General features: G+C 59.1%; 2 protein-coding genes across 14 annotated transcripts in view; both read right to left on the minus strand.

Annotated features, from left to right (window-relative positions):
- Positions 1 to 1,547, minus strand: part of INSRR (insulin receptor related receptor) — a 33,753-nt gene extending 32,206 nt beyond the window's left edge. Inside the window, exon 1 of the mRNA XM_067569732.1 lies at positions 1,433 to 1,547. Coding sequence (XP_067425833.1) covers positions 1,433 to 1,547 — 115 coding nt within the window. The remainder of the gene's footprint in view (positions 1 to 1,432) is intronic.
- A 1,611-nt stretch (positions 1,548 to 3,158) lies between these two features.
- Positions 3,159 to 23,517, minus strand: part of LOC137167376 (death-associated protein kinase 2-like) — a 32,580-nt gene continuing 12,221 nt past the window's right edge. For 4 of the 13 annotated variants that reach the window (XM_067569489.1, XM_067569488.1, XM_067569490.1 and 1 more), the window contains 11 exons: positions 13,779 to 13,900; positions 12,053 to 12,274; positions 10,462 to 10,600; positions 9,471 to 9,600; positions 8,667 to 8,715; positions 8,019 to 8,045; positions 6,925 to 7,077; positions 6,372 to 6,417; positions 5,819 to 5,908; positions 5,162 to 5,245; positions 3,159 to 4,685 (listed from right to left, as the gene is read on the minus strand). In XM_067569489.1, coding sequence (XP_067425590.1) covers positions 4,605 to 4,685; positions 5,162 to 5,245; positions 5,819 to 5,908; positions 6,372 to 6,417; positions 6,925 to 7,077; positions 8,019 to 8,045; positions 8,667 to 8,715; positions 9,471 to 9,600; positions 10,462 to 10,600; positions 12,053 to 12,274; positions 13,779 to 13,840 — 1,083 coding nt within the window. In that variant the 5' untranslated portion in view covers positions 13,841 to 13,900 and the 3' untranslated portion in view covers positions 3,159 to 4,604. Of the gene's footprint in view, positions 4,686 to 5,161; positions 5,246 to 5,818; positions 5,909 to 6,371; positions 6,418 to 6,924; positions 7,078 to 8,018; positions 8,046 to 8,666; positions 8,716 to 9,470; positions 9,601 to 10,461; positions 10,601 to 12,052; positions 12,275 to 13,778; positions 13,901 to 14,134; positions 14,155 to 16,608; positions 16,681 to 22,866; positions 23,058 to 23,180; positions 23,197 to 23,517 lie in introns of those variants that run through there. The other 9 variants (XM_067569482.1, XM_067569484.1, XM_067569485.1 and 6 more) reach the window with 8 other exon arrangements.

Here is a 23,517-nt window from a genome sequence, read left to right on the forward strand (position 1 = left end):
AGTTTCTCGGGGACACTTTGTTCCATTGTCCACTCCACCGTTGCACTGAAAAATGAGGGGCTATAGCATTTACTGCTGGGGAAAGGCCAGTGGGTTTAGCAATAAAGGACCCTCAGAATTCCCAGCCTGTTTCAGACCGAGGGGCCCATCTACCCCGGTATCTCGTCTCCTGCCGAGCCCAGCACAAGCTGCTTCAAAGGATGGTGCAGAGATCCCTGTAGTTATGAGACAATGTAAATCACACCCTGTCAAGGGGACACTTGGTTCCCTCCTCATGGTGTCTGGGCCACAGATCGTGGGTGATGACCTGGCTGTAGCCGTGCTCCTTTTAGCTCAGACAGTAGACGCTCATGCATCTTTTGAGCCTGAGGGCCCAGGTCCAAATGACCACTAGAGGCCCCCTTGTGCCAGGAGCTGCACAGACACGCTAGTCAGCAATGGCCTCAGCCCCTGAGGGCTCACAATCAAAGTAGAGACCAGCACGTGAGGGATTGTTAACCCTGCTTTACAGACGGGGAAACCGAGGCACAGAGAAACAAAGTGACTTAACCAAGGTCACAGAGGGAGTCGGCGGCGGAGCTGGGAACTGGGCCTGAGTCCCCTTATTATTTTGTTGTCTGTATTACAGTAACTGCGAGAATCAGAGCCCCGCCGTGCGAGGTGCGACACGTACACATAGCAAGAGGCCATCCCAGCTCCAGGAAAGTTTACTGCCTAAAAAGACACGAGTGAGAGGGGAAACAGAGGCCCCCCTTCGCATTACACAAAAACTAGGGGTCACCCAATGAAGTTACTAGGCAAGATTTAAAACAAGCAGAAAGAAATACTTCTTCACCCAGCGCACAGTCAACCTGGGGAACTCCTTGCCAGAGGGTGTTGTGAAGGCCAGAAGCATAGCTGGGTTCCAAAAGGGATGAGACATGCCTGGAGGATGGGTCCAGCAGTGGCTATTAGCTAAGATGGTTGAGGACGCAACCCCCTGCTCTGGGTGTCCGTAACCCTCTGACTGCCAGACGCTGGGACTGGCCGACAGGGGATGGATCTCTTGCTAATTGCCTTGGTCTGTTCATTCCCTCGGAAGCAGCTGGCACTGGGCACGGCCACAGCCAGGCTAGGGGCTAGATGGCCCTTGGGCTGACCCAGTACGGCCATTCTTATGGGACTCGCCCAAGGTCACGGAGCGGGTTAGGCGCACAGCCGGGAATAGAAGCCAGACTGTCTTGCTCGCCAGCCTTGTTCTCCAGCCCCTAGCCCCTCTCTCCCCCCCACCACTGCCTCTGCAGTCCCAGCCCTCCCTGCCGTCACCCTCACCTCTGGTCACCCACCCCGTGGCACCTCTGCCGGGAGCGGCTCTGCCGAGGCCACGAACCCCGTCTGGCTTGGAGCCCCGGGAGCTGGCTTTCGAAGCCTGCTAGCTGGGTGGGGAACTTACTTCCAGGGGTAGCCAGGGCGGCCGTCAGCGGGAGAAGGCTGAGCACCAGCAAAGCTATCCCGAGCGGCAGGAGGCAGAGGGGCGACCAGGCGGCTGTCTCCTTCTTCGCCCCCATGGTCCATGAACAGAAAATCCGCCGGCCGTTCTCCACAGCAGGGCGAAGGGCGGTTACAACATCCCCCCGTCCACACGCACCCCCGGCTGCTCCTCTTCTGGGGCGGGAAGCAGGCGCCACTCCGGCCGCGGAGCTCGGGAAGGGAGGGACCCCCAGAGCCTCCCCCTTAATTCCCAAGGGGACGGCAAAGTCAGCGCCGGTCCTTGGCCTCCAGCGGCCTCGAGTCACCTTGCTCTGGGCTTCAAGGAGCAAGGCTCCAGCTCCCGCCCGAACCCCCTTCCAGCCTCCGTGCATGGGGCTGGGCGAGCTACGCAGCTGAGCAAGCGAGCTGCACACCTGGGCACCGAGGGGTGGGCGGAGCTGCCTCTCTGGGAGGCCCAGGTGAAGCTCCAGCCGGAGGGGCAGGGCCAACGCTGTCCCACCTTCGCCTGCCGCCCTGCACAGCTGCCCTGGCTGGGGTGCAGGCAGGGCGGTGGCATAGCCGGAGCTGCTGGGCCCGGAGCAGGCGCAAGGGGCAGTGGGCCGGGCTCTGCTTCACTTTTGTTTTCGATTGTTACATTCAAAATATTTAGCCTGACAACTGAACCGAGATGGGGCTAGGCCGGGGGGGGATAAGCTTGTTTGTGAAATAAGGAGCCAGAGAGAGAGAGAGACAAGGCAAGAGAGATTCCCCCAAAGGCTCCAGCTACCTGAGCGGGAGGGGATACCTCGCCTCTTGCCCCAGCTCCGCCACCGATCAACTGTGCAACCCCAGCGAGGCTCTGTGCCTCAGTTTCCCCAGCCGTAAGCGCAGGTGAACGAGAGCAGGCAGAGGATTCGGGGGCTGTTCCTGAGGGAACGTGCTGTGACCGACCGCCCGCCCGTTCAGTATGGATCAGCGCCCAGACGCCACAATGATGGGCGTGATGGCCGAGAGGGGCGTGTATTTGATCTACACCAAGGGGGACTCTGGAAGTTGGCTTACAAAAAACAACCAACCGCTGCTCACTGCTCTGAGCAGCTGCTTTTCAAGGGAGAAAGCCCAGTGCCCAGGCCTCCCTTCAGACGAGTAACCTGCGGTTTGTGGCAACATTAACCACTTTTCTGCGTCCGTGGCTTCATGGGCTGGGCTTTTCCACCGGTCACCTTTCGGCCAGGTGAGAACAGGCAGATCTACACCCACCCACCCAGGGTGAGCTCCGTTCCTGCATGGGGAAAGCTGCTGCTTTGCCACAGATGATAAAAAAGGGGGGGGGGGGGGAAGAGGGTAATAAAACCCCATCTGCAGAAGCAAAGAGCTACACTAACATGAGCTAATGCTCCCAAGCCCCCGGTGTGTCAGAGCTGCTTTGAGATTATTTGCATCATGGTCACTGCAGCCGGCTGCGTGGAGTCAGACGCATCAAGGGAGCCTTCGGTCCGAAGGGGGATGTGCAGAGGTGGCTGCTACCATTGCCGATAGCTGCACATCCAGCTGCTGGCTGCATTCAACGTCCCTATTCTTCCTCTGCAGACAGGCCGGCCAGGACAGGCCGGGAAGGCGTATCGTTCCCCCCCCCCCCCAGCGCGGGCTGCAGTTTGTTTCAGCTCTGCAACAGGGCGACTGTTGACATCTATCCCATGTGACGCCCCTTTAAAGGGACACGCCCTGCCCAGGTGTTGTCTGACCACTAGTCCTTCCTACCCTTCCAGGGACAGGCAGGCCCCTGAGATTGCAAGTGCTCCAGGGCAGGGAGAGCCATTGGGCTCTGTCCTGCACATTACGCAGCCTGGGTCCAGCACCCCAGAGGGCCCAGTTACCAACCTACCTCAGCCATCCAGCACAGGAGATGCCAAGAGCCATGAGCTGGGGCTGAGCGCCCCCCAGGGGCCAGAGCTGGCTCTGCTCGGATGATTCAGGTCCCCGCTCTGGAGCACCCCAGGCCAGTTCCTGAGCCCTCTTTGCTTTGGGGGTTAGAGTCCCGCCCCCCCGCCGCAAAGGCAATCAGCGCAGCCAGGGGAGATGCTTTGCACCTTTATTTCTTTAAAAATAAATGTGGGGGGCGGGGAGGGTAAACCTTCCCTGGACAGCAGCGGGGGAAGGGGGGGGGAGAGCTCTCCGGCCCTCCCCACTCCTTAGGCAGCGTGCAAGGGTTGTGGGGAGCTGGGGAAGGGGCATCCACCCAGCTCTCTGCCTGCCCCTCAGGGGCTGCAGCCGGGGCAAAGGCCCATGGCACTGCGTTCCAGCCGTTCGTGCCCGCGCAACCGCCCCCCACCCCCATCCCTGGCTCTTCCCCAGCGCCCGGGCAATGCAGGCTGAGCCTGGACGGGGAGCATTGGGGGGGGGGGTCCCCCCGACTCATTAACCCCATGAGTGCTGGAAAACCCAGGGCATCTGATGCTTGGGTTAAGGGGGGGGGGAACCATTGGATTAACCCCCTCAGTACTGGTGCCCACTGTCTGAAAGTGACAGAGGTGGGAGTTTCCAATTAACCCCCCAAGGGCCCAACACAGCGTCCCCACCGGGGTGTTTCTTACTGGAAAGCGTAAGAGGGGTGCAGAAAATGCACCCCTGCCGGCCCGAATGGTGCGGGGAGGGGCTCAGTGCTTGAGCAACAGAGGAGCAATGAAAGGGTTAATAGCGGGATCTCCTCCCCGCCCCCCCACACACACACCCCCACACAGTCACTGGGTGCCAAGGTGCTGCAAACACCTCACCACCCTCAGCTCCTCCAGCTGAACCTGGCCCCTTGCACCAGCTCCATCCAGGGCCAACTCCCCTTCCCCGGGTCCTCGGGCACCAGGACAGGGAGGGGCACGGGCAGCGGGGTGGGGGAGAAGAGGAAGGATCCCCTTTCCAGCCCCCGCCTGCTCACAGCCGGCCCCTGCCCAGCCAATGCCGCTTCCTGCCCTTCAGGCTGTGGGGGACGGAGCCCAGCTGCTGGGGGGGGGTCTGGGGCGTCTGATCCAACAGGGCTGTGAGCAGGGATCCCCCCCCACTTCCCTGCCTCTCCCGACGGGGGCTGCCCCTCCCCAGCTGATGCAGAGGGTGGGGGGCAGTGGGAGCATGCTGGAGTCTGCGGTTGTGGGGGGGCGTCCTCAAGAGCAGCTGCTTCTCCGCTGGCGCAGCAGCGTCACCGGGTGGCTGGTGGCATCCTCCTGGTCACTCTCGCAGTCGCGCTACAACCGGGGGGGGAAGAGGCCAGAGAGGATCAGGGAGGGGGGATAGGATGGAGGGCACGCAATGCCCCGTGCACACACAGCTGCACCCCCAGGCCCTCCCCCGTGCACGCACACAGACACACACAGACACACACACACACCCCCAGCCACAGGCCCAGGCCCTGCACTCGCTGGCCCCGGGCAGACCCTGCGCCGGCAGCTGCGGGAAGGTGGGGTTGGTTTGGTACCCGGACAATGAACCCTACCCCCAACATCTAATCCCGCCCCAAAAGCCTCCCCCACCCCCCCTGTGACCCCTAACGCTAACCCCTGCCCAGAGCCCTACCCCCACTCCCTACCCACCCCCTATGAGGCGGGCCAGGTGTAGACAGTCACCCGCGCTCTCCCCCCATTGCCACCTGCCCAGGGCTGGGATCCCACCCATGCCCCACGGGGGCGGCTGCGAGTGCAGGAGCTAATCAGCAAAGCCTCACCAGCTTCTCATCCTCCTTTCTCTGGCCACACAAGAGCTTCAGGTTGCAGAGCCGGTTGCAGGCAGACACCATGTTGTAGGAGAGCTGGGGGGGGGATGGGACACATGCAACAAGGCAGTTTAGGATTAAGGACACTTTGAGCCCCCAGAGCCCACATATTAGGAGGGTCCCCCCCCCCCCCCCCCACCAAGCAGCGACGTCCCCTCTTAATGAGCCCGCTGTTTGTTATGCCGCCTCTTTCACCGTAAGGGATTTCTTCCCCGCCACCAAAATGCAGCCACCTCTGGGGTGGAACAGCTGATGAAAAGCTTAGGACGGGGAAGCGAAGAGGAATCCTGCACCCAGCTGAGACCAGCCGGGAGATTTTAGGTTGGAGGAATGTGGCCAGAGCTTTGGGGTTACGGCCAGTGTGGTTTCAAAGGGTGCCACAGACTAATGAACGGTCTTCCTGTGGTACCGGGCTCCTTCTGGGACGTCTCTGAAAGATGGCAGCGTGACGCCCCCCAGTGGCGTACTAGGGACTGCCAGGGGAGAGCACCCCCTACTGAGCACAGCACCCCTTCGGCGCTGGAGCTCGGGGGCCAGCCCTGACTGGGAAGGGAGAAGGTCTCCTGCAACAGCTGGCTGTCCCTGGGGCTGGGCCCCCGGCCCATTTACCTTCCATTTCCTGCGGGCGTTGAACTTGCGGAAGTTTTTCATGTTGATGGAGGAGCGGCTGCGGTTGACGGCCTGCTTCCGGCTCAGGGGCTGCCAGGGGACAAAGGCATGAGCCGTCACTGGCTCCCAGCCCCCCCACCCCTCCAGCACGCCAGCCCAGCTGTGCCTGCAGGCAGCAGGGAGAACCCCGCACCCAAGGGCGTGCACAAGATGGGGGGCAAGCAGAGGCACGCCCCTCCCCCCCAATAATCGTCAGGGGTACAGAACTCCTGCCGCTCTAGGGCAGGGTGACACCGAATGTGCCCCCCCAAAAGGGGCCAATTTAAATGTCTGTGCACGCAGGGAATCCCCTGGGCCCCACAAACACCCAGCAGAGACAAGAGCTGAGCCCCGGGCTCCCCCGCTTGGCTCGATAGCTGGTCCCTGTGGGTTCCCTGCTCATCTAGGGAACCAGGCCTGGGGTCCCCCACGCCCCTGGGCATCTTGCTGCTGGCTAGCCTGGCTGTCCCTGCCTCCCCCAGGGTCCGTCTGGGAACGCAAGCAGCCCCCTCACCTTGATCCACGGGTGGACGAGGCACTCGGCCGCAGTCATGCGACTCCTGCAAGACACACGGCGGGGAGCACAGGGACGGTTTGCTGCTTTACTACCAGGGAAAAAACAACCTCTTTCCCCCTCCTCCTCTCCGGGAACCCTGGGCCCTTTCCCTTCACCGTGCATCCCCACGGAGAGCCCCCGGCCCTGGCATCACGGGGCCAGGCTGCACCCTCCTGCCGGCCTTTCCAGCTAGGGTTATTGGTGGGTGCATTGGCTTTCGTGAATTCCCCCTCCCACACACACTGGGATCACACCCCTGGCCTAGGTCCCTCGGGGTGTATCACCCTGTGCCGGGCGACAGAACGAGGCCCCCTCAGCTCCCAGCTGCGCCAGATTACGCTGGCTGTACCCAGACGGGACGGTCACCCACGCGCGGCCCGTTCCAGCCGGTGGATGAAAAGGGCTCCTGCTTTCTGATCTGCTCTGCCAAGGGAACTCTCTGCCCGCGGCTGGCCGGGGCCAGCCCCAGGGTCTGGCTGCCCACTGGGCCGCGGCAGCTGCCAGGCATTACCTGGGCTCCTTCACCAGCAGCTGCCGGATGAAGTCCTTGGCCATCTCGGTGGTCTCACTGAAGTACTTCTCCTCAAACTCGTAGCTGCCGGCGACGACATTGGAGAGGGTCTCGGCGTCCGTCTCACCCTGGAAAGGGGACATGCCGCTCAGCCTGCACGAGACAAGGAGCCGTTGAGAGCCGGCCCCCAAGCCCCTGCACTCCCCAGGGGGAGCCGCCAGGGACAGCTCCGGGCTCCCTACCGGATCCCTCTGATGCACAGAGGCAAAAGGGGTCTGCCAAGGGCGTGACGCCCGCCCACGCGAGGGGAGCCCAGCCTCGTCATCCAGAGGATATGGACTCCTGCAGCCACGGGAGGCGGAGAGCTTGGCAGTGGGGACTGTGCAGCTGACCCAGTCCTCAACTGATATCAAAACCCTCCCCACCCCCACAATCCACCCCCCAGTGCTGCGTTCTCCCCCGAACGCTCAGGTCAGGGACCCTTCCACCTGCCCTCTCACCCACATTTACACCAGCCAAGGATCGGGGCCCGCACAGGCCAGGATAGGGGCCCCTTTCCGCACACGCCCTGTCCCAATGGCATTTGCAATCGAAGGCCCAGATTTCCCTTTGCCCCCAGGCAGCTTAGAGCAGTTTTAAAGAGGGGGTGAGGTGCAGCGACGGTCACTGCAAGGATAGCGCAGCGTAAAGGGGCCTCGATGTAAATGAGAATCGGGCCCAATGAAAGGACGCGCACGTCCCAGGCAGAGGTATCCGAGGGCGGATCAGCCAAGCATCCCAACCCCCACCCTTGGAGAAGGGGCGTGCTCCCACCATCAGAGCTCGGCTCTGAACAACTGCACCGCAGGCAGCAGGGTCCAGTGGTTAGTGCAGGTCTGGCGCTCCGGAACCTGGGTTCTGTTCCTGGCCCTGCCACGGAGCCCCTGGGGAAGCTGTGACTCTGTGCCTCAGTTTCCCCACTCTGTATTATGATATTGACCTTCTTCAGGGACATGCTGGGGGGGGGGGAGAAGGGTCTCTGGATAACAAACAATGCAAGGGCTAAAGATGGGAGAGACAGGCAAAAACAGACACCCAAGAGGCTGGGTACTTACAAGATGTAGGTAATAACGCCAATGCTCCTGAAACATACAAAGACACGCTCTGGGTTAGCCAGCAAGGGAACAATCAGTACACACAGATGACGTTGGTAGGAATCCATGAGGGGACCCAGCTAAATAAACAGCAGAGCAGGGTAAGTGTCACCCCTTTTCTGCTAGCGACCCGTCTCCCAAACCCAGCCCAGCCCTTCGTGACGCCCGCGCTTTCAGGGAAGCGTCTGGACAAGCAGTTTTCACTCTGTGGGGTGTTAATCTGCAGTTGACTCCCACCGTTCCTGGCGATGGCCGGGATTGCTCCTGGACGGAAGGACAGAAACCTTTTTTGAAGCAGGAGGATACACTAGCTGCAAGGGGATGCAAGTCAGACAGAAAAACAGGCGCTGGGGCATTCCAACACCCCCCTCCCCCCCGATCATTTGTAGGGCTTTTCAGTTGGACGCGGGAGGCTGGGGAATCGTCTCGTCACTCGGGGTGTTTAAAACAAAGACGACGCCCCGGACAATGTGCCCGGGAAAGCAATCCCGGCCTGGGACACTGACTGGGGGATGATAAGAACTTCACCGATCGGACGCCAGCTCACGTTACACCCCAACCTGACCCACGACATTAAGGAGAAGCGGATGTGCAGGCTCCTGCCCTTACCACATGTCTGTCGCCGAGTTCAGGGGCTCATAATTAATCACTTCGGGAGCTGGAGTTAAAAAACAAACACACACACACACACACACACAAAAAAACCAGGAACACAGAATTGTCATTTTGCACCCACTGCCTGGCTGTTTCTGCCCCCTACGGGACACAAGATGTACAGCAAATCAGAGCAGAAAGGACTTCTCTACATACAATCCCAGGGTCAACACCCCCCTTAAACCTTGCTGGGTTTCCATCTCTGAAATCCAGCCATTCCCACTGCTTCTGAGCGGTGCTAGGGGACGCCGGGCTGCTCTTCCAGGCAAGCTAAGAACCCAGAGGCCTGGTTGGGGGCGGTCATGAAGATTCCCTGGTTCTTTGAGCAAAGGGAGGGCGGGTAAGAACCGTATCTCCCGCAACCCAACCCTCTGGTTACTACGTTCTGCCTCCTTAAAATCCACCCCCAACTTCAGGTTAGCAGGAGACAAGACTCTCCTTCGCTTCCCATCCTAAAGGGTCTGTGCTCAAAGCAGCTGCCGTGTTCTGCCCCAGAGGTGGCTCCAATTTAGATGGGGGTGAAATTCCTTGCTCTCGAGTATTCCCAAACGCTTTAGGATGAAAGGCGCTGCAGAAACACACCAGATTATTTTTCAAGTCCCCACCTAAGGCTTTCAGGAATCTTGCTAAACCACAGGCCTCAACAATATCCTGTGGCAGAGAGTTTCACAAGTTAACACCCACAGAATCCTATGCCAATGAGTCCCAGAGGGTCCTGGCGACCTTCCCAGTAGGGGATTGTAGTGCTCAGCGGTTTACCTATGTACTGGGGAGTCCCACAAAGGCTTTTGAAGGTCACTCCATCTTCCAGCTTTTGGGCCAGACCAAAATCGATTATCTTGATTTTCGGGTTGGGCACGTCTTTCTCCAGTAGCATAATATTCTCTGGCTGTGTGGGAGGGGCGGGAGACACCATGAGCCCGGTTCCCCACGGCCCCCCCCACGGTCATTGACACCCGTGCAAAGTGAAGCGTGGGAACCTGATCAGATCCCGGCCCCACCCCACAGCCTCCCCGGCTGAACCATGGCTGGGTTGCGGCGGCAGCGGAGGTCGGACCCGTGGCTCAGTGGGCGGGTGACTGGAGGCGGGGAGGAATCAAGGTGGGAATGCAGAGGGCTTCCCAGAGGAGCACCTTCTGAGCCTCCTGCCAGGCGAGGCTGAGTGCTCGGAGAGCCATGCAGCCAGGGAGAGCTGCCCTCCCGGTCTGGCCTGAATCTGAGCCTGCCGCCCTGACCCCGGTGTGGAGAAGAGGTCGAGTTTCTACAGCTGCTTTCTAAAGGGGGGGCCACAGCTCCAGGGAACTGCCAGCCCACATACACGGGTCCATCACGGACCCCTTTGGACGTGGGAAAAGCCACAGGCTGGGCACCAGGGGCCTGGGTCTCTGAGGCTGCTCTGAAAGCGGTTTGGAAACTCCCCCCTGCAGGGGGCTTCTCCAGCTGGCGTGGAACTGGTGTAAGGGCCCTGCACACGCCCGGCTGGAGTGAGCTACATGATGGGTATTTTCAGCTCCTCAGGGGCCCTAGGGAGAGGAGTGTGAGTTACAGCAGCCCTGAGGCTGCTCTAACTTACACTGAGAACCAGGCAAGGCACCCAAGGGCGTCTCGCCCCCTCCTACCCGTCTCCAACCTGCTCCCACACACCGGGCGGGAGGGACTGAGAATCAACGGCTAAGGGGCCAGAGGCAGTGGCCACGTCGGGCTCCTGGCCACCTGTCTGGGGTCGTCCGGCAGAGAAGGGGCTGGGTACCTTGAGGTCGAAGTGGGCCACGTTCCGCGAGTGCATGTAGGCAACGCCCTGCAGGATCTGCTGCAGGAACTCGATGGCCTCCGCCTCCGTCAGCATCTCCTTCTCAGCAATGAAGTCAAAGAGCTCCCCTCCACGGATCCTAAGAACAGAGAGGGACGGCGGGTGAGGACCTGGGGGGCAGAGAGAGGGAGGGGCTGCCGGGGGAAGCCGAGAGATGCCAGAGGGCTCAATCCTGCCCCCACTTACAGCAGGCCCCAGAAAGCGGCTGGAGCTGCGCTGGCCTGAGAGTCAGGAACGGCAGGCTCACGCTAGAACCGATGTGATGTAAATGCTTGGCCCTCCCTTAGCGCCCTGGCATTGCAGGATCTCAAAGCCCTGACGTGGGCGGGGTCAGTACCACATCCCCCATGGGGAAACTGAGGCATGAAGAGGGGCACGATTAGTCCTGGCGTCCTAGAGCGGGACAAGGCAGCGCCGGGAATAGAGCCCGGAAGTCCTGACTTACAGACCTGTGCTCGATCCACTAAAGCACGCTGCCCCGATTCCACTCTGCACTTCCTGTCCACCACAGCGGCCACGTTCCTCCTCAGAGGTGGCTGCATTTCAGAGCAGGGTGAAATGCTCCCTGTTCAATACTGCTGTTAAACAGCTGCAGTGTTCCACCTAAGAGGCGGTTGCACTTCAGTGGGGGGGGGGGGGGGCAGGGAAGCGATCCCTGCATAGACATCATGCAGAAGCCTTCTACACAGGAGGCGCTATCCAGACAGATTGTCATTCCATACGCGCAGGAGGCACATGGATCTGAACATAGAGATGCACATACAGCATGGATTATGTCAGGTCCCGGCCACCATGGGCAGTCACAAGGAGGGAGAGTGGGGGGCCGTGAAAGGCTACCATGGCATCCGCTAGGTGCAGGCCACTGGAGAATCAGGGCCTTTAACCACAGGATTAAATATTTGCCTGGATGGAAAAAAAAAAATAAAAAGCCAGCCAACTGAGCTCAAAGTGGATGCTAAATCAAATCCATGCTCCTCACAGCAGAGAGGCGCCATCCCAAGGGGAGCGCCCGGTATTTCCAACCCTCAGCTGCCTGCCCCAGAGAGCTCAGGGCCGGGAACTCACAGCGCCGTCATCTGGGGCTTTGAAACTCAGCACAGGCACCTCGACCCGCCCACGGGAAGCTGGCTCAGAGCCCAGGGCTGACCCGTTCGGGGAAAGGAGGGAGCCGCTGTGCTCTGCCAGGTTAAGAGTGGGGGCTAGTGGTTAGAGTGGCAGTGGGGACCGGCAGCCAGGACTCCTGGGTTCTATCCCCAGCTGTGGGGAACGGGGGGGGGAGCCAGAAGTGATGTATTGTGGTTAAAGCAGAGGAGACTGCGATCCAGGACTCCTGGGTTCTCTTCCCAGCTGTGTCACTGAATCGCTACATGATTTTGGTGCTAGTCTTGCCTGTTTCTCTGTGCCTCAGTTTCCCCATGGGTACAATGAGGATGATCCCCCGGCGAGTAGGGGAGGCTGAGGTTCTACAAACACAGATGGTTATTACAGGGGGATGAGGGGGAGCCCATGTGCCCCACCCCCACCCACTCACAGCTCCAGGACCAGCACCATCTCGGCCTTGCTGGCGAAGAGGTCGTGCAGGCGCAGGATGTTGGGGTGCTCCAGCTGCTGCAGGATGCTGACCTCCCGCTCCACCTGCTCGCGGTCCAGCCCCAGCCGGCTGCCTTTGCACTTGCGCATCTTCACGAACTTGGCGGCGTAGAAGGTCCCCGAGCTCCGCTTCCGGCAGCGCTTCACCACCCCGAAGTGCCCGCTGCGGGGACAAGGCGGAGAGAGACAGCCTGCTGGGGCGGGGAGGGCAGGGGCTGGAGCAGGCGGGGGAGGCAGGAGTTGGGCAGCGGGCATCAGTAAGCAGTGCCTCCTCCTCCCGCCCCCAACCATTAGACCCCACTCCAGAGCTGGGAATAGAACCCAGGCGTCCTGAGCCCCCGGGCCCTGCTCTAACCCCTAGACCACACTGTCCCATGAGCAGCAGCAGCCAATGGACTATTGAAACATCGTGTTTCCATGCAAGTTTCCTGCGCAATTAAAAACACATTCCAAGCAGGGAGAAGCCCAACCCACGCCCTGATTTCGAGCAGTTGGTCCCGTAAGAGCAGGGGCCAGCCCAGCCGCTGGCTGACACCACACACGGCCACCCCGAGGGGAGGAGGAGACATGGATCTGGCTCCTTGGCGTGGGACTCCCTACAAGGCATCAGCCATGAAACTGCCTCCTGCAAGGAATGTACGTTCGGGGTCCGGAGGGCTCTGGCATCTCCCCCGGCCCACCCAGCCCACTGCGAAACACCCGGCCCTCTAAACGCCCGGCCCTCCCGGCTTATCGCCTCGCTGCATTTCTCCTCGTTGTGTCAGCAACGCGAACGAGTCCTCTGAGGCTTGGCCTGGGAAGCGCCCTGCCTGCAGGACGTCAATGCCATCCAGATGTTGGGGCCGGGGGGCGGGAAGGGGGGGAGCCAGATGCAAGCTTGGATGTTGTCGACAGGCGGGAGCAGTGTGATCCACGCACAGGGCGGGCAGCAGGACTCCTAGGTGCCAGTCCCACTTAGGGAAGGGGAGTGATGTCTAGTGGGGGGGGGGGGTCAGACCTCCTGGGGTTTCCCACCCACCCAACCTTTGAGAGAGAGTACGGTGAAGGGTGGAAAAGTGGGAGCCAGGACTCCTGAGTTCCCATCCCAGAAAGGGGGAAGGAGGGAGGTCAGGACTCCTAGGTTCTATGTGGAGCTGTGGGACGGGAGGAGAGCCTAGCGGTTAGAGAAGGTGCCCCAGGCATGGCTGATGCTGGCTCAGCTCAGCTGAACCCACCTCCCCCGTGATGCCATCTGACCCTCTGAGCTGCAGGGGAATCCTGCCCAGAGCTGGCCCGAAGGGAAAGTCTGAGCCTAGGCGCCGATGGGTCCCAAACTGGGAGGGGGGGGAAGGAGGATGGTGACAAAAAGCCATGGGGGGGGGATCCTGCCGGGGAGGGAGGTGAAGAGCAGTTTCCAGCTGTGGTTGTTCCGACCGGAGCTGGGGTAGAGACACCCTCAGTTGGTGAGAGAGAAACATGCACGCAGGAAGACAGACAGCGCAACCGGAGCTCTCCCCATCGCCCCCGGAGCCCCGGCCAGCTGCTGGGCGGCACCTCCCCAAACCCTCTGCACCGGGGCGCGCACGCACAAAGGATCCTGGGGGGCGCTGGACCAAGCAGCAGCTGGGAGACAGCTCAACGGAAGAGCCCCGGCGGCGTCCTGCCCTGGGCCCACAGCACCTTCTCACCTGCCCAGCTTCTCCAGCAGCTCGTACAGCTCCTCCACGTTGCCGGCTCGGAACGTGGCCATGGCGGTGGGGCTCAGCGGCTCCCTTAAAAAGACCTCATCGTCCTCCGGGCAGCTGGTCTCCTGCAGAAGGCAGCAGAGGAGACACTGACTACAACTCCCCGGCGTAGCCAGCAGGACCCACGGCTCCCCTAGGGGTGGCACAGGCAGCTGCTGATGGCCGGAGGAGCCCCTCCTTTAGCTCAGCGGGTACAACCCCTGCGTTTGCTGCAGAAAGTCACCAGTTCAAGCCATGCAGAGCCAGCCAGGGGTGGTTCCCCAAACGCAGCACGGGCCCCCCAGGGGCCGGTCACTTACCCAGGCTGCATGTTTGAGGAACAGCCAGAGTCGTCACGACTCCTGGTTCCTACCCTGGAAGGGGAGGCTGGTGAAGAGGTCTGGAAGTGCAGATTCCCAGGTATAATCTCCCGTTCCAGGAGAGGAGGGGGGTGTAGTTTGCTCAAACATACCAGGCTGGGAAGCAGGACTCCTGGGTTCTATCGCTGGGAGTGGGGTCGAGTTAGTTCAAGCAGAAGGGCGTGAGAGGCAGGACTCCCACATTCTGTTTCCAGGTCCGGGAGGGGAGAAAGGGGCTGGGAACCAGGACGCCTGGGTTCTTTTCCTGGCTCTGCTACTGAATCCCAGCATGCCGCTGGACAAGTCGCATCCCTTCCCCATGCCTCAGTTCCCCCCCGGCGAGGGGGCTACTGGCAGCAGGGGATTGGGGGGCTGAAACTGAGAGAAGGTTTAATAGAGCTTTTGGGATGCTTGGCTGGAAGGGAGAAATGCCCCCGTTTCCGAGGTTAACATCAGCCCTGCCACGGTCACCGTGGGGCCTGCACCTTTAAGGTATACTGAGGAAAAGCAGGAGTTTCCCACCCTGCATTGCTACAGTAACACAACTGATTGTGCCTGCAGAGTAACAGAGGTGGGGAGAGGGGCCCGGCTGGGATCCCTGAAGACTGGTCTCCTCTGCCGCCCCTGCTTCGGCCGGCACGCCTCTGTCCACGCCAGCAGGCCTGCAGTAACTCAGCATCCTCCATCCAAACGGGAGGTTGAAGACCCGGCACTCTGAGAAACTATAAAAATTCCTCACACCATGAGCGACATCAGAAAGCTCCGACAGTTCCCACACACGGGTACCTCAATGCTACGCTGCCCCAGCATCTAGGACATGGCAGAGTGGTATGGTCTCCACCAGCAAGTCTTGACTCTTCAACGATAACCAACATACGGGGTGGCTGCGATGCAGCTAGCTCTGGGGTGGGGGTGCAGCAGTGGTTTGACGGCACATAACACTGCTGCACAGGGATCGGTCACCTGCCACAAACGCAGCCAGCTCTGGGGCGAATCGTGGCAAAAACAGCCAACTGCAACGCCACCGTGGGATCATTCCCCGAGCGGCAAAATGCAGCCAACTCTGGGGTGAGGCATGGCAGTTGTTCCGTCGTGCTGCACAAACTGCAGGGGAAGAATTGTGTGTGCATCGCACTCTCTAGGAGAGTTCAGGCTCTACAGACCATTCAAGTCTTGGCCTCTTCGTTGAGGCTGCCAACCAGGGGCCAGTTAGCGCCCCATGCAACGCGTCTGAGCAAACGAAGAGAGAAGAGCAGCCCAGGCCAGGCCGCCAACCGGCCCTCAGACGGTAACGGCTTGCAAGCCACAACTGTCCCTGGGAGGAGCCGAACGAGCCGGCGACAGCACGGGAAAAGACCCTCCAGCCAGCACGCATCCCCCTCTGTGCTCAATTCAAACTCAAAAGGCGTCAGCAGGCAGGCCTGAGAGCCGAGTCCTGCATCGAGCCCAGCAGTGGGGCAGATCTTCCCAGCAGCTGCCCATGCGCAATCTGCAGACTCCACGTGACGGAGACTCCGCCACGTCCCCCAAAAAGGCTAAGCCGGGGCGACTCAGCCCCGCGCAGAGAAACCTGCCCCTTACTTCCAGTCTGGGTCAGTTTCCAGCCACTCGTTCTGCTGCCGCCTGGCAAGTTAAAGAAACTTCGGCTACCGGCTACCTTCTCCCCTGCCTGGGTCCATGGCCCCGGACCACCCAGCTCTCAGCCGGATACGAAGCCATGCACAATTAATCTGTTTATAGAACAGCACAGCACTGTTAATCAGATCCTGCCCCTTAGCAGCCAGCCGCCCTGACGTGTCTCACAAGCTGGTCTGCAGATGGGGGAGTCGGGCCGCAGGGACCGGGGGAAAGTTGATAGAGACGAAAGGCAGCCAAGAGAGGCTGGTTTAGTAGTAAGGCAACTGAGCAGGGGCTTGGGAGACCTGGGTTCAAGTCCTTACTCTTCCCCAGACTCTATATGTGACCTTAGCGGAGTCACTTAGCCCCTGTGCCTCAGTTTCCCCCATTGGTACACTGAGGATTGTTTCCCTTTCTCAAGAATAAATGCATTAACGACTGTGAGGCGCTCAGGTAATAGGGGGCCAGATAAGTACATCAGCTACATTTAAAACTGATCAAACCAAGTTTTTTTAAAATGCAAAAATTAACCTGTGGAACTTGCTGCCACAGGATATGACTGGGTCCCAGCGCTCTGCAGGGTTCAATAAAAAAAGAGCCGATCCAATGGTTCCTGGTAAAGGGCTGCTCACGGGAGGGGGGAAACCAGAGACCCCACCACTATCCCAGCATCCCCAGATGGGAAAACGGAGACGGAGAGAAAGATCAGCTCAAGCAGCCAGAACAGGGTTATTATGCACTGAGCCAAGACCCCCGACCCCTCGAGGATCCAAGGAGAGAGCAGATCCCAGCCACCAAGCACCAGGGCCACCTCTCACCTTGATGGTGTCGGTGGAGCTCCCAGACCCCCCATTGGAGAGGCCCATGGCCCCACCATCCTCAGCCATCAGCTGCAAAGACAAACGAAGGGCACAGGTTAGCTGGGAAGGGACGTGGTGCCAAGGGGTGGGGGGGACAGGGCAGGGCCTGGCCGTGACGGCGAGCCGTGGTGCTTTCGCCTCCTGGGCTTGCTTTTGCTGTCAGCAAAGGGAGCCCTGCTCTCAGCTGGAGGTGCTGTTCGGGTCCCGGGTTCTCTCCCCAGCCCCCTGTCACCGCGGGGGGCAGGTGGACTGTGGGGTGTTGTCTGCAGCACCAGGACTCATTGGCTGGGAATGTCATCAGACAGAGAGAAGCAGAACGTGGGGGGGGGGGCTGATGCCCCTCCATCCTGACCCACAGCCCCACCCCACTCATTCAACCCTGAGCTCCTCCTCCCTCCCCCCCAGTTTTTCTACTGCCCTTCAATCCCAACCCACAACTCCCCCCGCCCCCTTTCTATCCCGGCCCTGAACATATACACAGCCCCGCTGGCAGCCCTCAGTCCTGACCCGCAGGCCCCTGCTATCCCAGCCCAGGACACACACCCCCACATAGTCGGCCGCCTTGCTCCACGCATCCAGCAGAGGCCACGGAACTCACTTCACCTGTCACCGTCCCTCCCCACCCGGAGGGCTGGGTGCCCATTAACCCCTTTGCTCTCCCTGCTCTTCGGCAGCCCTCGGGCTATGTCTGGAGGTAGCCCAAGTGCAGGGATGCGGAAGAGTGCCCATGTGAACCTAAATCAGAAGCAGAGGCGAGACAGACTTAACCATACACAAGACGCCCAGAAACTGAAGCCAGGAGAGACCCTGGAGAGCGATTACAAGGGAGATTATTCTGCCAGGTCACCGCTGAGCTGCCGAGGGATTTATGGCATTTGAGTCAGCTGTGGAGAAGGATTTAAAATCCCTGGGGAGGAGGAGGGGGGTGGGAGGCAGCTCCCCCTCTCCACCCTCAGATCTTCCAATGGGGCCGCTTCTCCACTGACTTAGCAGAGGAGATCCGGAGTCGCTGCCCTGAACTCAGTGGGGCCTGAGTCTCAGTGGCATTAAGGGGCCCCTTTGTCAACTTGCTGAGGGGAAAGTCACCAGCTCCAAGGCCTTGTTCGGCTGCCAGGGCAGCCTGACCAAATGGGGAGGGGCGGGGGGACCAGAAGCAGCCTGTGGTGTGGGTTGAGCTGCTAAGATTCATCAGGCAGGGTGGGAGGGGGCTGTCATTCCTCCTGTCCCCCCCCCCGCCCAGGGTGGCTGCAGAACCAACCCCAGAGAACCCATCCCCTGAGACCACGGTGATGGGCTGCCTGTGCAGGTCTGGCTACCGCGGTTATATACTTGTTTTTCCACCCCTCTCTGGTGAAGTTCAAAGGGCCCCGGAGGCGAGTCACGGCTGCCGCTGGGGAGGGACATGGGTGGGTTGGAAACAGGACAAGCCATCATCTCTGGATTAGTTTTTAAATAGTTCTCCCTCCCTGCCCCCTGCCACCTCGTGGCCTGAAACGACAAGCAAGCAGCTTTCACAGGTCTTCCAGATCAGCCAGACCAAAAAACTCCAATCAAACGGAGTACTGGAGACCAGGGCTCGCCACGTATCCCAATTCTGCTCGCCAGCAGGGCCTCCAGAGGATCCCACCCCTAATTCATCCTGAATCCCGGAGCCAGCGAGATCAGGGAGACAGGACAGAGACAGAACCGGGGATGTCCGGGAGGAAATACGTAGACAACAGCCTGCTTGCCCCAGAGGTGATCGCAACGCTAGAGGTCCCTGCACCCCCCACAAACCCCTCAGACTAATCCCAGCCCCCATATCCAGGCTGCTCAGACTTCTCTCCCACATGCCCCAACCAGTTGCCAGCAACATATCGTGACCACCAACCAGTTGCCATCTGGAGAGGAAGGTTGGTCTTGTGGTTAAGGCAACAGACCGGACTCCTGGCTCCTGTTCCCAGGTCTGGAGGAGAGTGAGGTCTAGTGGTTAGAGACAGGGAGGCCGTGGGAGTCAGGTCTCCTGGGTTTTATTCCCAGCTCTACTGACGACAGTTTGGGGGATTCCTTTCCCTCCTCCCTCTCCCTGTGCCTCAGTTTCCTCATCTCTACAAAGATGGGGGTAGGGTAAGAACGTTCCACCTTGCAGAGGGGTTGTGAAGCTAAACTCTCTGATGTTTATAGGGCTTAGATGCTCTGGGGAGAGGCCCATAAATCCAGTGTGTCAGCACCACAGTCCAGCAGCCGAGCCCCGGTTGGGCTGCCCACCCCGCCCTCGTTCCACGAACGCTGGTAACACAATCCCCCCAGCACCTTGTTAAAGGCCCCGGTATCGTTTACCCCTACTTCTTCAAACACCCTGCGTCAGTGTTTGCGTTTCCCAGGCCCTGCTCACGTGCCAGCTACAGACTCTTCTCATCTCTGTCCCTTGTTTTCCCATCAGGAGCACAGGGGTGATCAGACCGGTTTGATGCTCTGGTTATCTATGCAGACAAAGCCAGTAATACAAAGCCAAACGGGTGATCTGTCCCCTGCAGCAATTCAGGGGCTTGTTTAGCAACCCCAGGCACTTGGGATCTGAGTTTCCCCCCTTTCTTATACTGGGGTAAATCAGGATTAACTGCACTGAAATTAACCGGGGTGAAGCCAGCATAAGGAAGAGCAGATTGTATCCAAGTTTCGGCCTAGCTGCAAAAATTTGTTTAGCACCAGATGCTAATCGTCCGTCAGGTCTCCCATCCAGACCCGGGGCCAGCTACACAAAGAAGTGAGAGGCCCCCGGACAACAGCGGAGCAGCAGCTCTGCTCTTGTTACGGCTGAGACTCGCTTACCGTTTTACTACCGTTTTCCCCCCCCCCCCCCCCCCGAGGCCATGTCTACACCATCACTTTTGTCGGTATAACTTACGTCGCTCCAGGATCTGAAAAAGCACACCTCTGAGCGACGTAAGTTACACCGACAGACGCGCCGGCGTGGACAGCGCTAGGTCAGCGGGAGAGCTTCTCCCGCCAACACAGCGACTGCCGCTGGCGGAGGTGGTTTTAGTATGCGGACAGGAGAGCGCTCTCCCAGCGGCACGGAGCGGCTACACGAGCGATCTCCCAGCGGCACTGCAGCCACTGCGTTGCTGCAGGCTCTGTATTGCAGAGAAGTCCTAAGCGCTCTTCAATTCACGGGCAGACTTGGATGGTCGTCAACACTAGGGTACCTCATAACGGGCTGAGAAGATTAGGGGTCCAGATGTGGGGCCGTTTGAGTAAGGGGTTCCCGACAGAGAGTCCTCCCCTGCCCATCACAAAAAAACCACCAAAAACAACAACAAAAAACCAAACCAAACCAGCACAGTATCGAAATGACATGGTTCTCATAAACCTGAAACACAAGTGCTCTGTGGCTTGCATTCGCCAGTCCATAAAGTGAAAATGCCTAGAAAGAGGAAGGGAAACTGACCAGTGCTGTCCACAGAGCGTGACACAAAAGAGACGTCAGATTCTCAGCCTTCTTCTGGGTCTGATAAGAACAGGCCTTCTCGACGTCACCGACAGCAGCATTTGCCTTCTAAATATACCTCAGCAAATCTGTAGGCACTTATCACGTCATGGGAAGAAGAATGGACAAAAGACCCCAATGATTCATGTGGGAAGCGTTCACTGCAGCTGTGATATAAGTGATTCCACCCGCTGTTGTCATTGCTAGGCTGCAAACCTGCCAGAGTGTCCTGGTAATGCTGGGGACAGAACTTGGATCCTCCTGATCCAAAAGCATGGGCACCTGCACTAAAGGAGGATCCCTGCTAGCAGTACAGGGCTTATGACACACTGCTGAGCAGCGCTGATTCTGTCCAGTAGAGGGCAGTAAGTTCAGTAGTAGCTCAGAGGGGTCACCCGCCCCACTCCCCACCACCCTCTAGCACTAGTTCAGTGGGGAGAATGCGCATATGCCACCTGGGGACACTCACAGCAGCCTCCCAACCAGCCAGCGCCGGCTTAGTTTAACGGTTCTGAGATGAGCACAGCCGGAGATAGCACAGATGAAAAAACAAAGGCGCTACCCTGTGCTGGATGATCAGAGTGTCCATTGTGTAGTGCCAGCCCCCCCGCTCTCGGACGTGGCTGCCTGCTGTGCGAGCGCTCCCCGAGGGCAGCATGACTGACTGCTCGGCAGCCCCCGCGTCCTTAGCATCCCCCTGCTTCCTCTCTGGGGAAATGTGGGGTCAGGTTTTTCATACAGAGGATTGTCTAAATGCTTTATAAGGAGCCTGGTGAAAGAACAATAATCACCATTCCCAGCTCTTACGCAGCCCTCACAGCACTTTACAAAGGAGGGCAGTATTATTATCCTCAGTCTACAGATGGGGAAACTGAGCCACACAGAGCCGGGAAGTGATTTGCCCAAGGTCACCCAGCAGACCAGTGGCAGAGCTGGGGTAAAGCCTCCTCAGGCCTCCTGAGTCCAGCCCAGTACGTGACCCATGGGAAGCCAATTTCAGTTCTTTATCCTTGTTTCCTTCTAAGCAATATTAAAAAGTGCCCAGATTATTGTATGGACTGTACATACATTTGTATGGACAAATTATTGTATGGTACTGAGGCTGGCAATTGCTCTGAGGGCTTCAAGAAAGGTCCATGAGCACCAGTGGGACAGGGCAACGATGCAGTTACAGAGGGGGGACATGTCTTGCTGGCTCCTGGCTGCAAGTGGCTGGCTAACCATGCCTGTATCTCACTGCTGTCCCGTCTATATTACAAACCCAGCCATGCCAGAGGACTCAGAACAAAGACTGACCTTTCAACATAAAATAGAGGTCTCACCCTGGCACGGGGAGGAGGAGCCCAAGGTCTGAGCAAAATTTATAAGATATGGCAAGAGCCAATCTATACTGCAAAACAAAACTAGTTCCCCCTTCACTGTTGCACCTGGGGTGTAGATGGACCCTCCCTGAGGTCACAGTGAAAAGTGATGGAAGCCAAGAGGCCAACATTCTGGATCACTGCAAGCAGAATGATAAAGGGACAAGCCGGCTGAGTTTTGTTTCATATTGAAAAGAACCACCAGACATCAACAATTCAGATGCTTCAGGGCATGAGCCACCAGGGGTCAGGAAGAAATCTCTGTCTTTACAACACAGCACTACACAATCTTGTGCAATCTGCAGAGAGATACACCTGCCTCTGACGCATCCCTTCTAAAGAGGAGAGACAAGGCTAGACAGAACATCTGAGGGGTCTAACTGTGCAGAACCCGCAGCTTCCCCCCCTCCCCCCAGGTCACATGAAGCATCTGTGGCAGAGGTGGGAATTAAACCCTTACTTCCAAAGCCCCAGGTCCCCACACTAACCACTAGGCCATCCTTGTGCTGCTTTGCTCTACCTCCCAGCCCCACTCTGCCCTTGCACTGGGGAGGTACCTCAACCAACATGTACAACGGATGCCCAGGGATCGGTTATGTCACAGCTCCAAGGGGTGGGAGAATCCCCATCTCACGGGGTTTATACCCTCCTCCTTGGAACGCCCTCACCTGCACCCTGCTTAGAGCTGCACTTCCAGCCCCATGGGACCATCTGCAACTGCCCTCTGCCCAAGCAGCATCCCTGGATCCTGCACATCCCCACCCTGGTTTGTACATGCTCACGTCTTCCCCATGCCACCGCCCACTCCCTGTGTGTGTGTCACTGGGCAACACACACTTCTCCTTCTCCAGCAACTCCAGCCAGCTGCAAAGGTTATAGACACAACTTTCCCAGGCTGCGCACACCGCTCCCAGCGCACAACAGCACCAAGTGTGACATACTCACACCCTTTGCTCGCTTACACCCACCACACACTTCGTCTTCCCCAGCATACACACAATGCTCCCAGGACACAAAACACACTCCTCCCTACCATATGCACCCCGCTCCAAATTCCATATACACAACACACCCCTTTCCCAGCAGCCACACAACACCGCAGATTTATACACAATCCACTTCCCAGCATGCATCCACCCCTGCAAATTCTACATACACAACACACCACCCTTCCGCAGCATGCACATAATGCTGCAAATATCTCTCTCACACACACACACACACACACACACACACACACACACACACACACACACACTCTTTCCCAGTAGACACAAGAGGCTTCAACACACATCTACAAACTCTTATATAAACACCCGTGCGCCCCACAGCACACACCATTGCAGAGCTACGGTGTGTACACACGTACACACACACACAACCTACCTGCGGAGATCGCCCCCAGCCAGGCTGCTCCACCGCCAGGACCCCCCCAGCCGGGACGCCCAGCCAGGCGCTCCCCCCCACCTGTGCTCGGGGAGGGATCCCGTGGGGCCACCTTAAAGCCGTGCCAGGGCAGCCAGACTAGAACGTCCCGGCCAGCTGGGACCCCGCTCCCAGGCAGGGATCCTGGAGAAAGTGCTCCCCCCGGAGAGAGGCGTAAAACCCCCGCAAGGGGTTGGGTGGGGGGGGGAGGAGAGTTTTGCCTGCCTCCCCCGGCTCCCAGCGCACCTGCAGCCCAAGCCAAGACTGCTGCTCACCTAACGCCTGGAGGGCTGAGGGGGGGGTTAAAGTCCCAGAGAGGGAGGCGGAGCCGCAATGAGGGATCCTCTGAAAATTTTAACTCAGTCTGGGGCGTGAAAATCCTACCGGGGCGCCGGCTGGACACAAGGACGGCCTCCCTCCCCCCACACACACACTTCTACGGGAGCTCACACCCCCTGGCCCTGCTGCCAGGGGCTCAGCCCGTGCCCATTCATGGGGGGCCAGCCGGTCACTGGGAACAGGCAGTGTAAATTGGGGCCCTGGTTTTTAATATATTTATGTATTCATTTATTTTTTTTAAAACGATGCATTGTACATTGGATCTGCTGAGGG

The sequence above is a fragment of the Emydura macquarii genome, unplaced genomic scaffold (assembly GCF_026122565.2).
Source record: "Emydura macquarii macquarii isolate MOO-44397 ecotype Brisbane River unplaced genomic scaffold, CSIRO-AGI_Emac_v2 contig_2924, whole genome shotgun sequence".
Taxonomy (NCBI): Eukaryota; Metazoa; Chordata; order Testudines; family Chelidae; genus Emydura; species Emydura macquarii.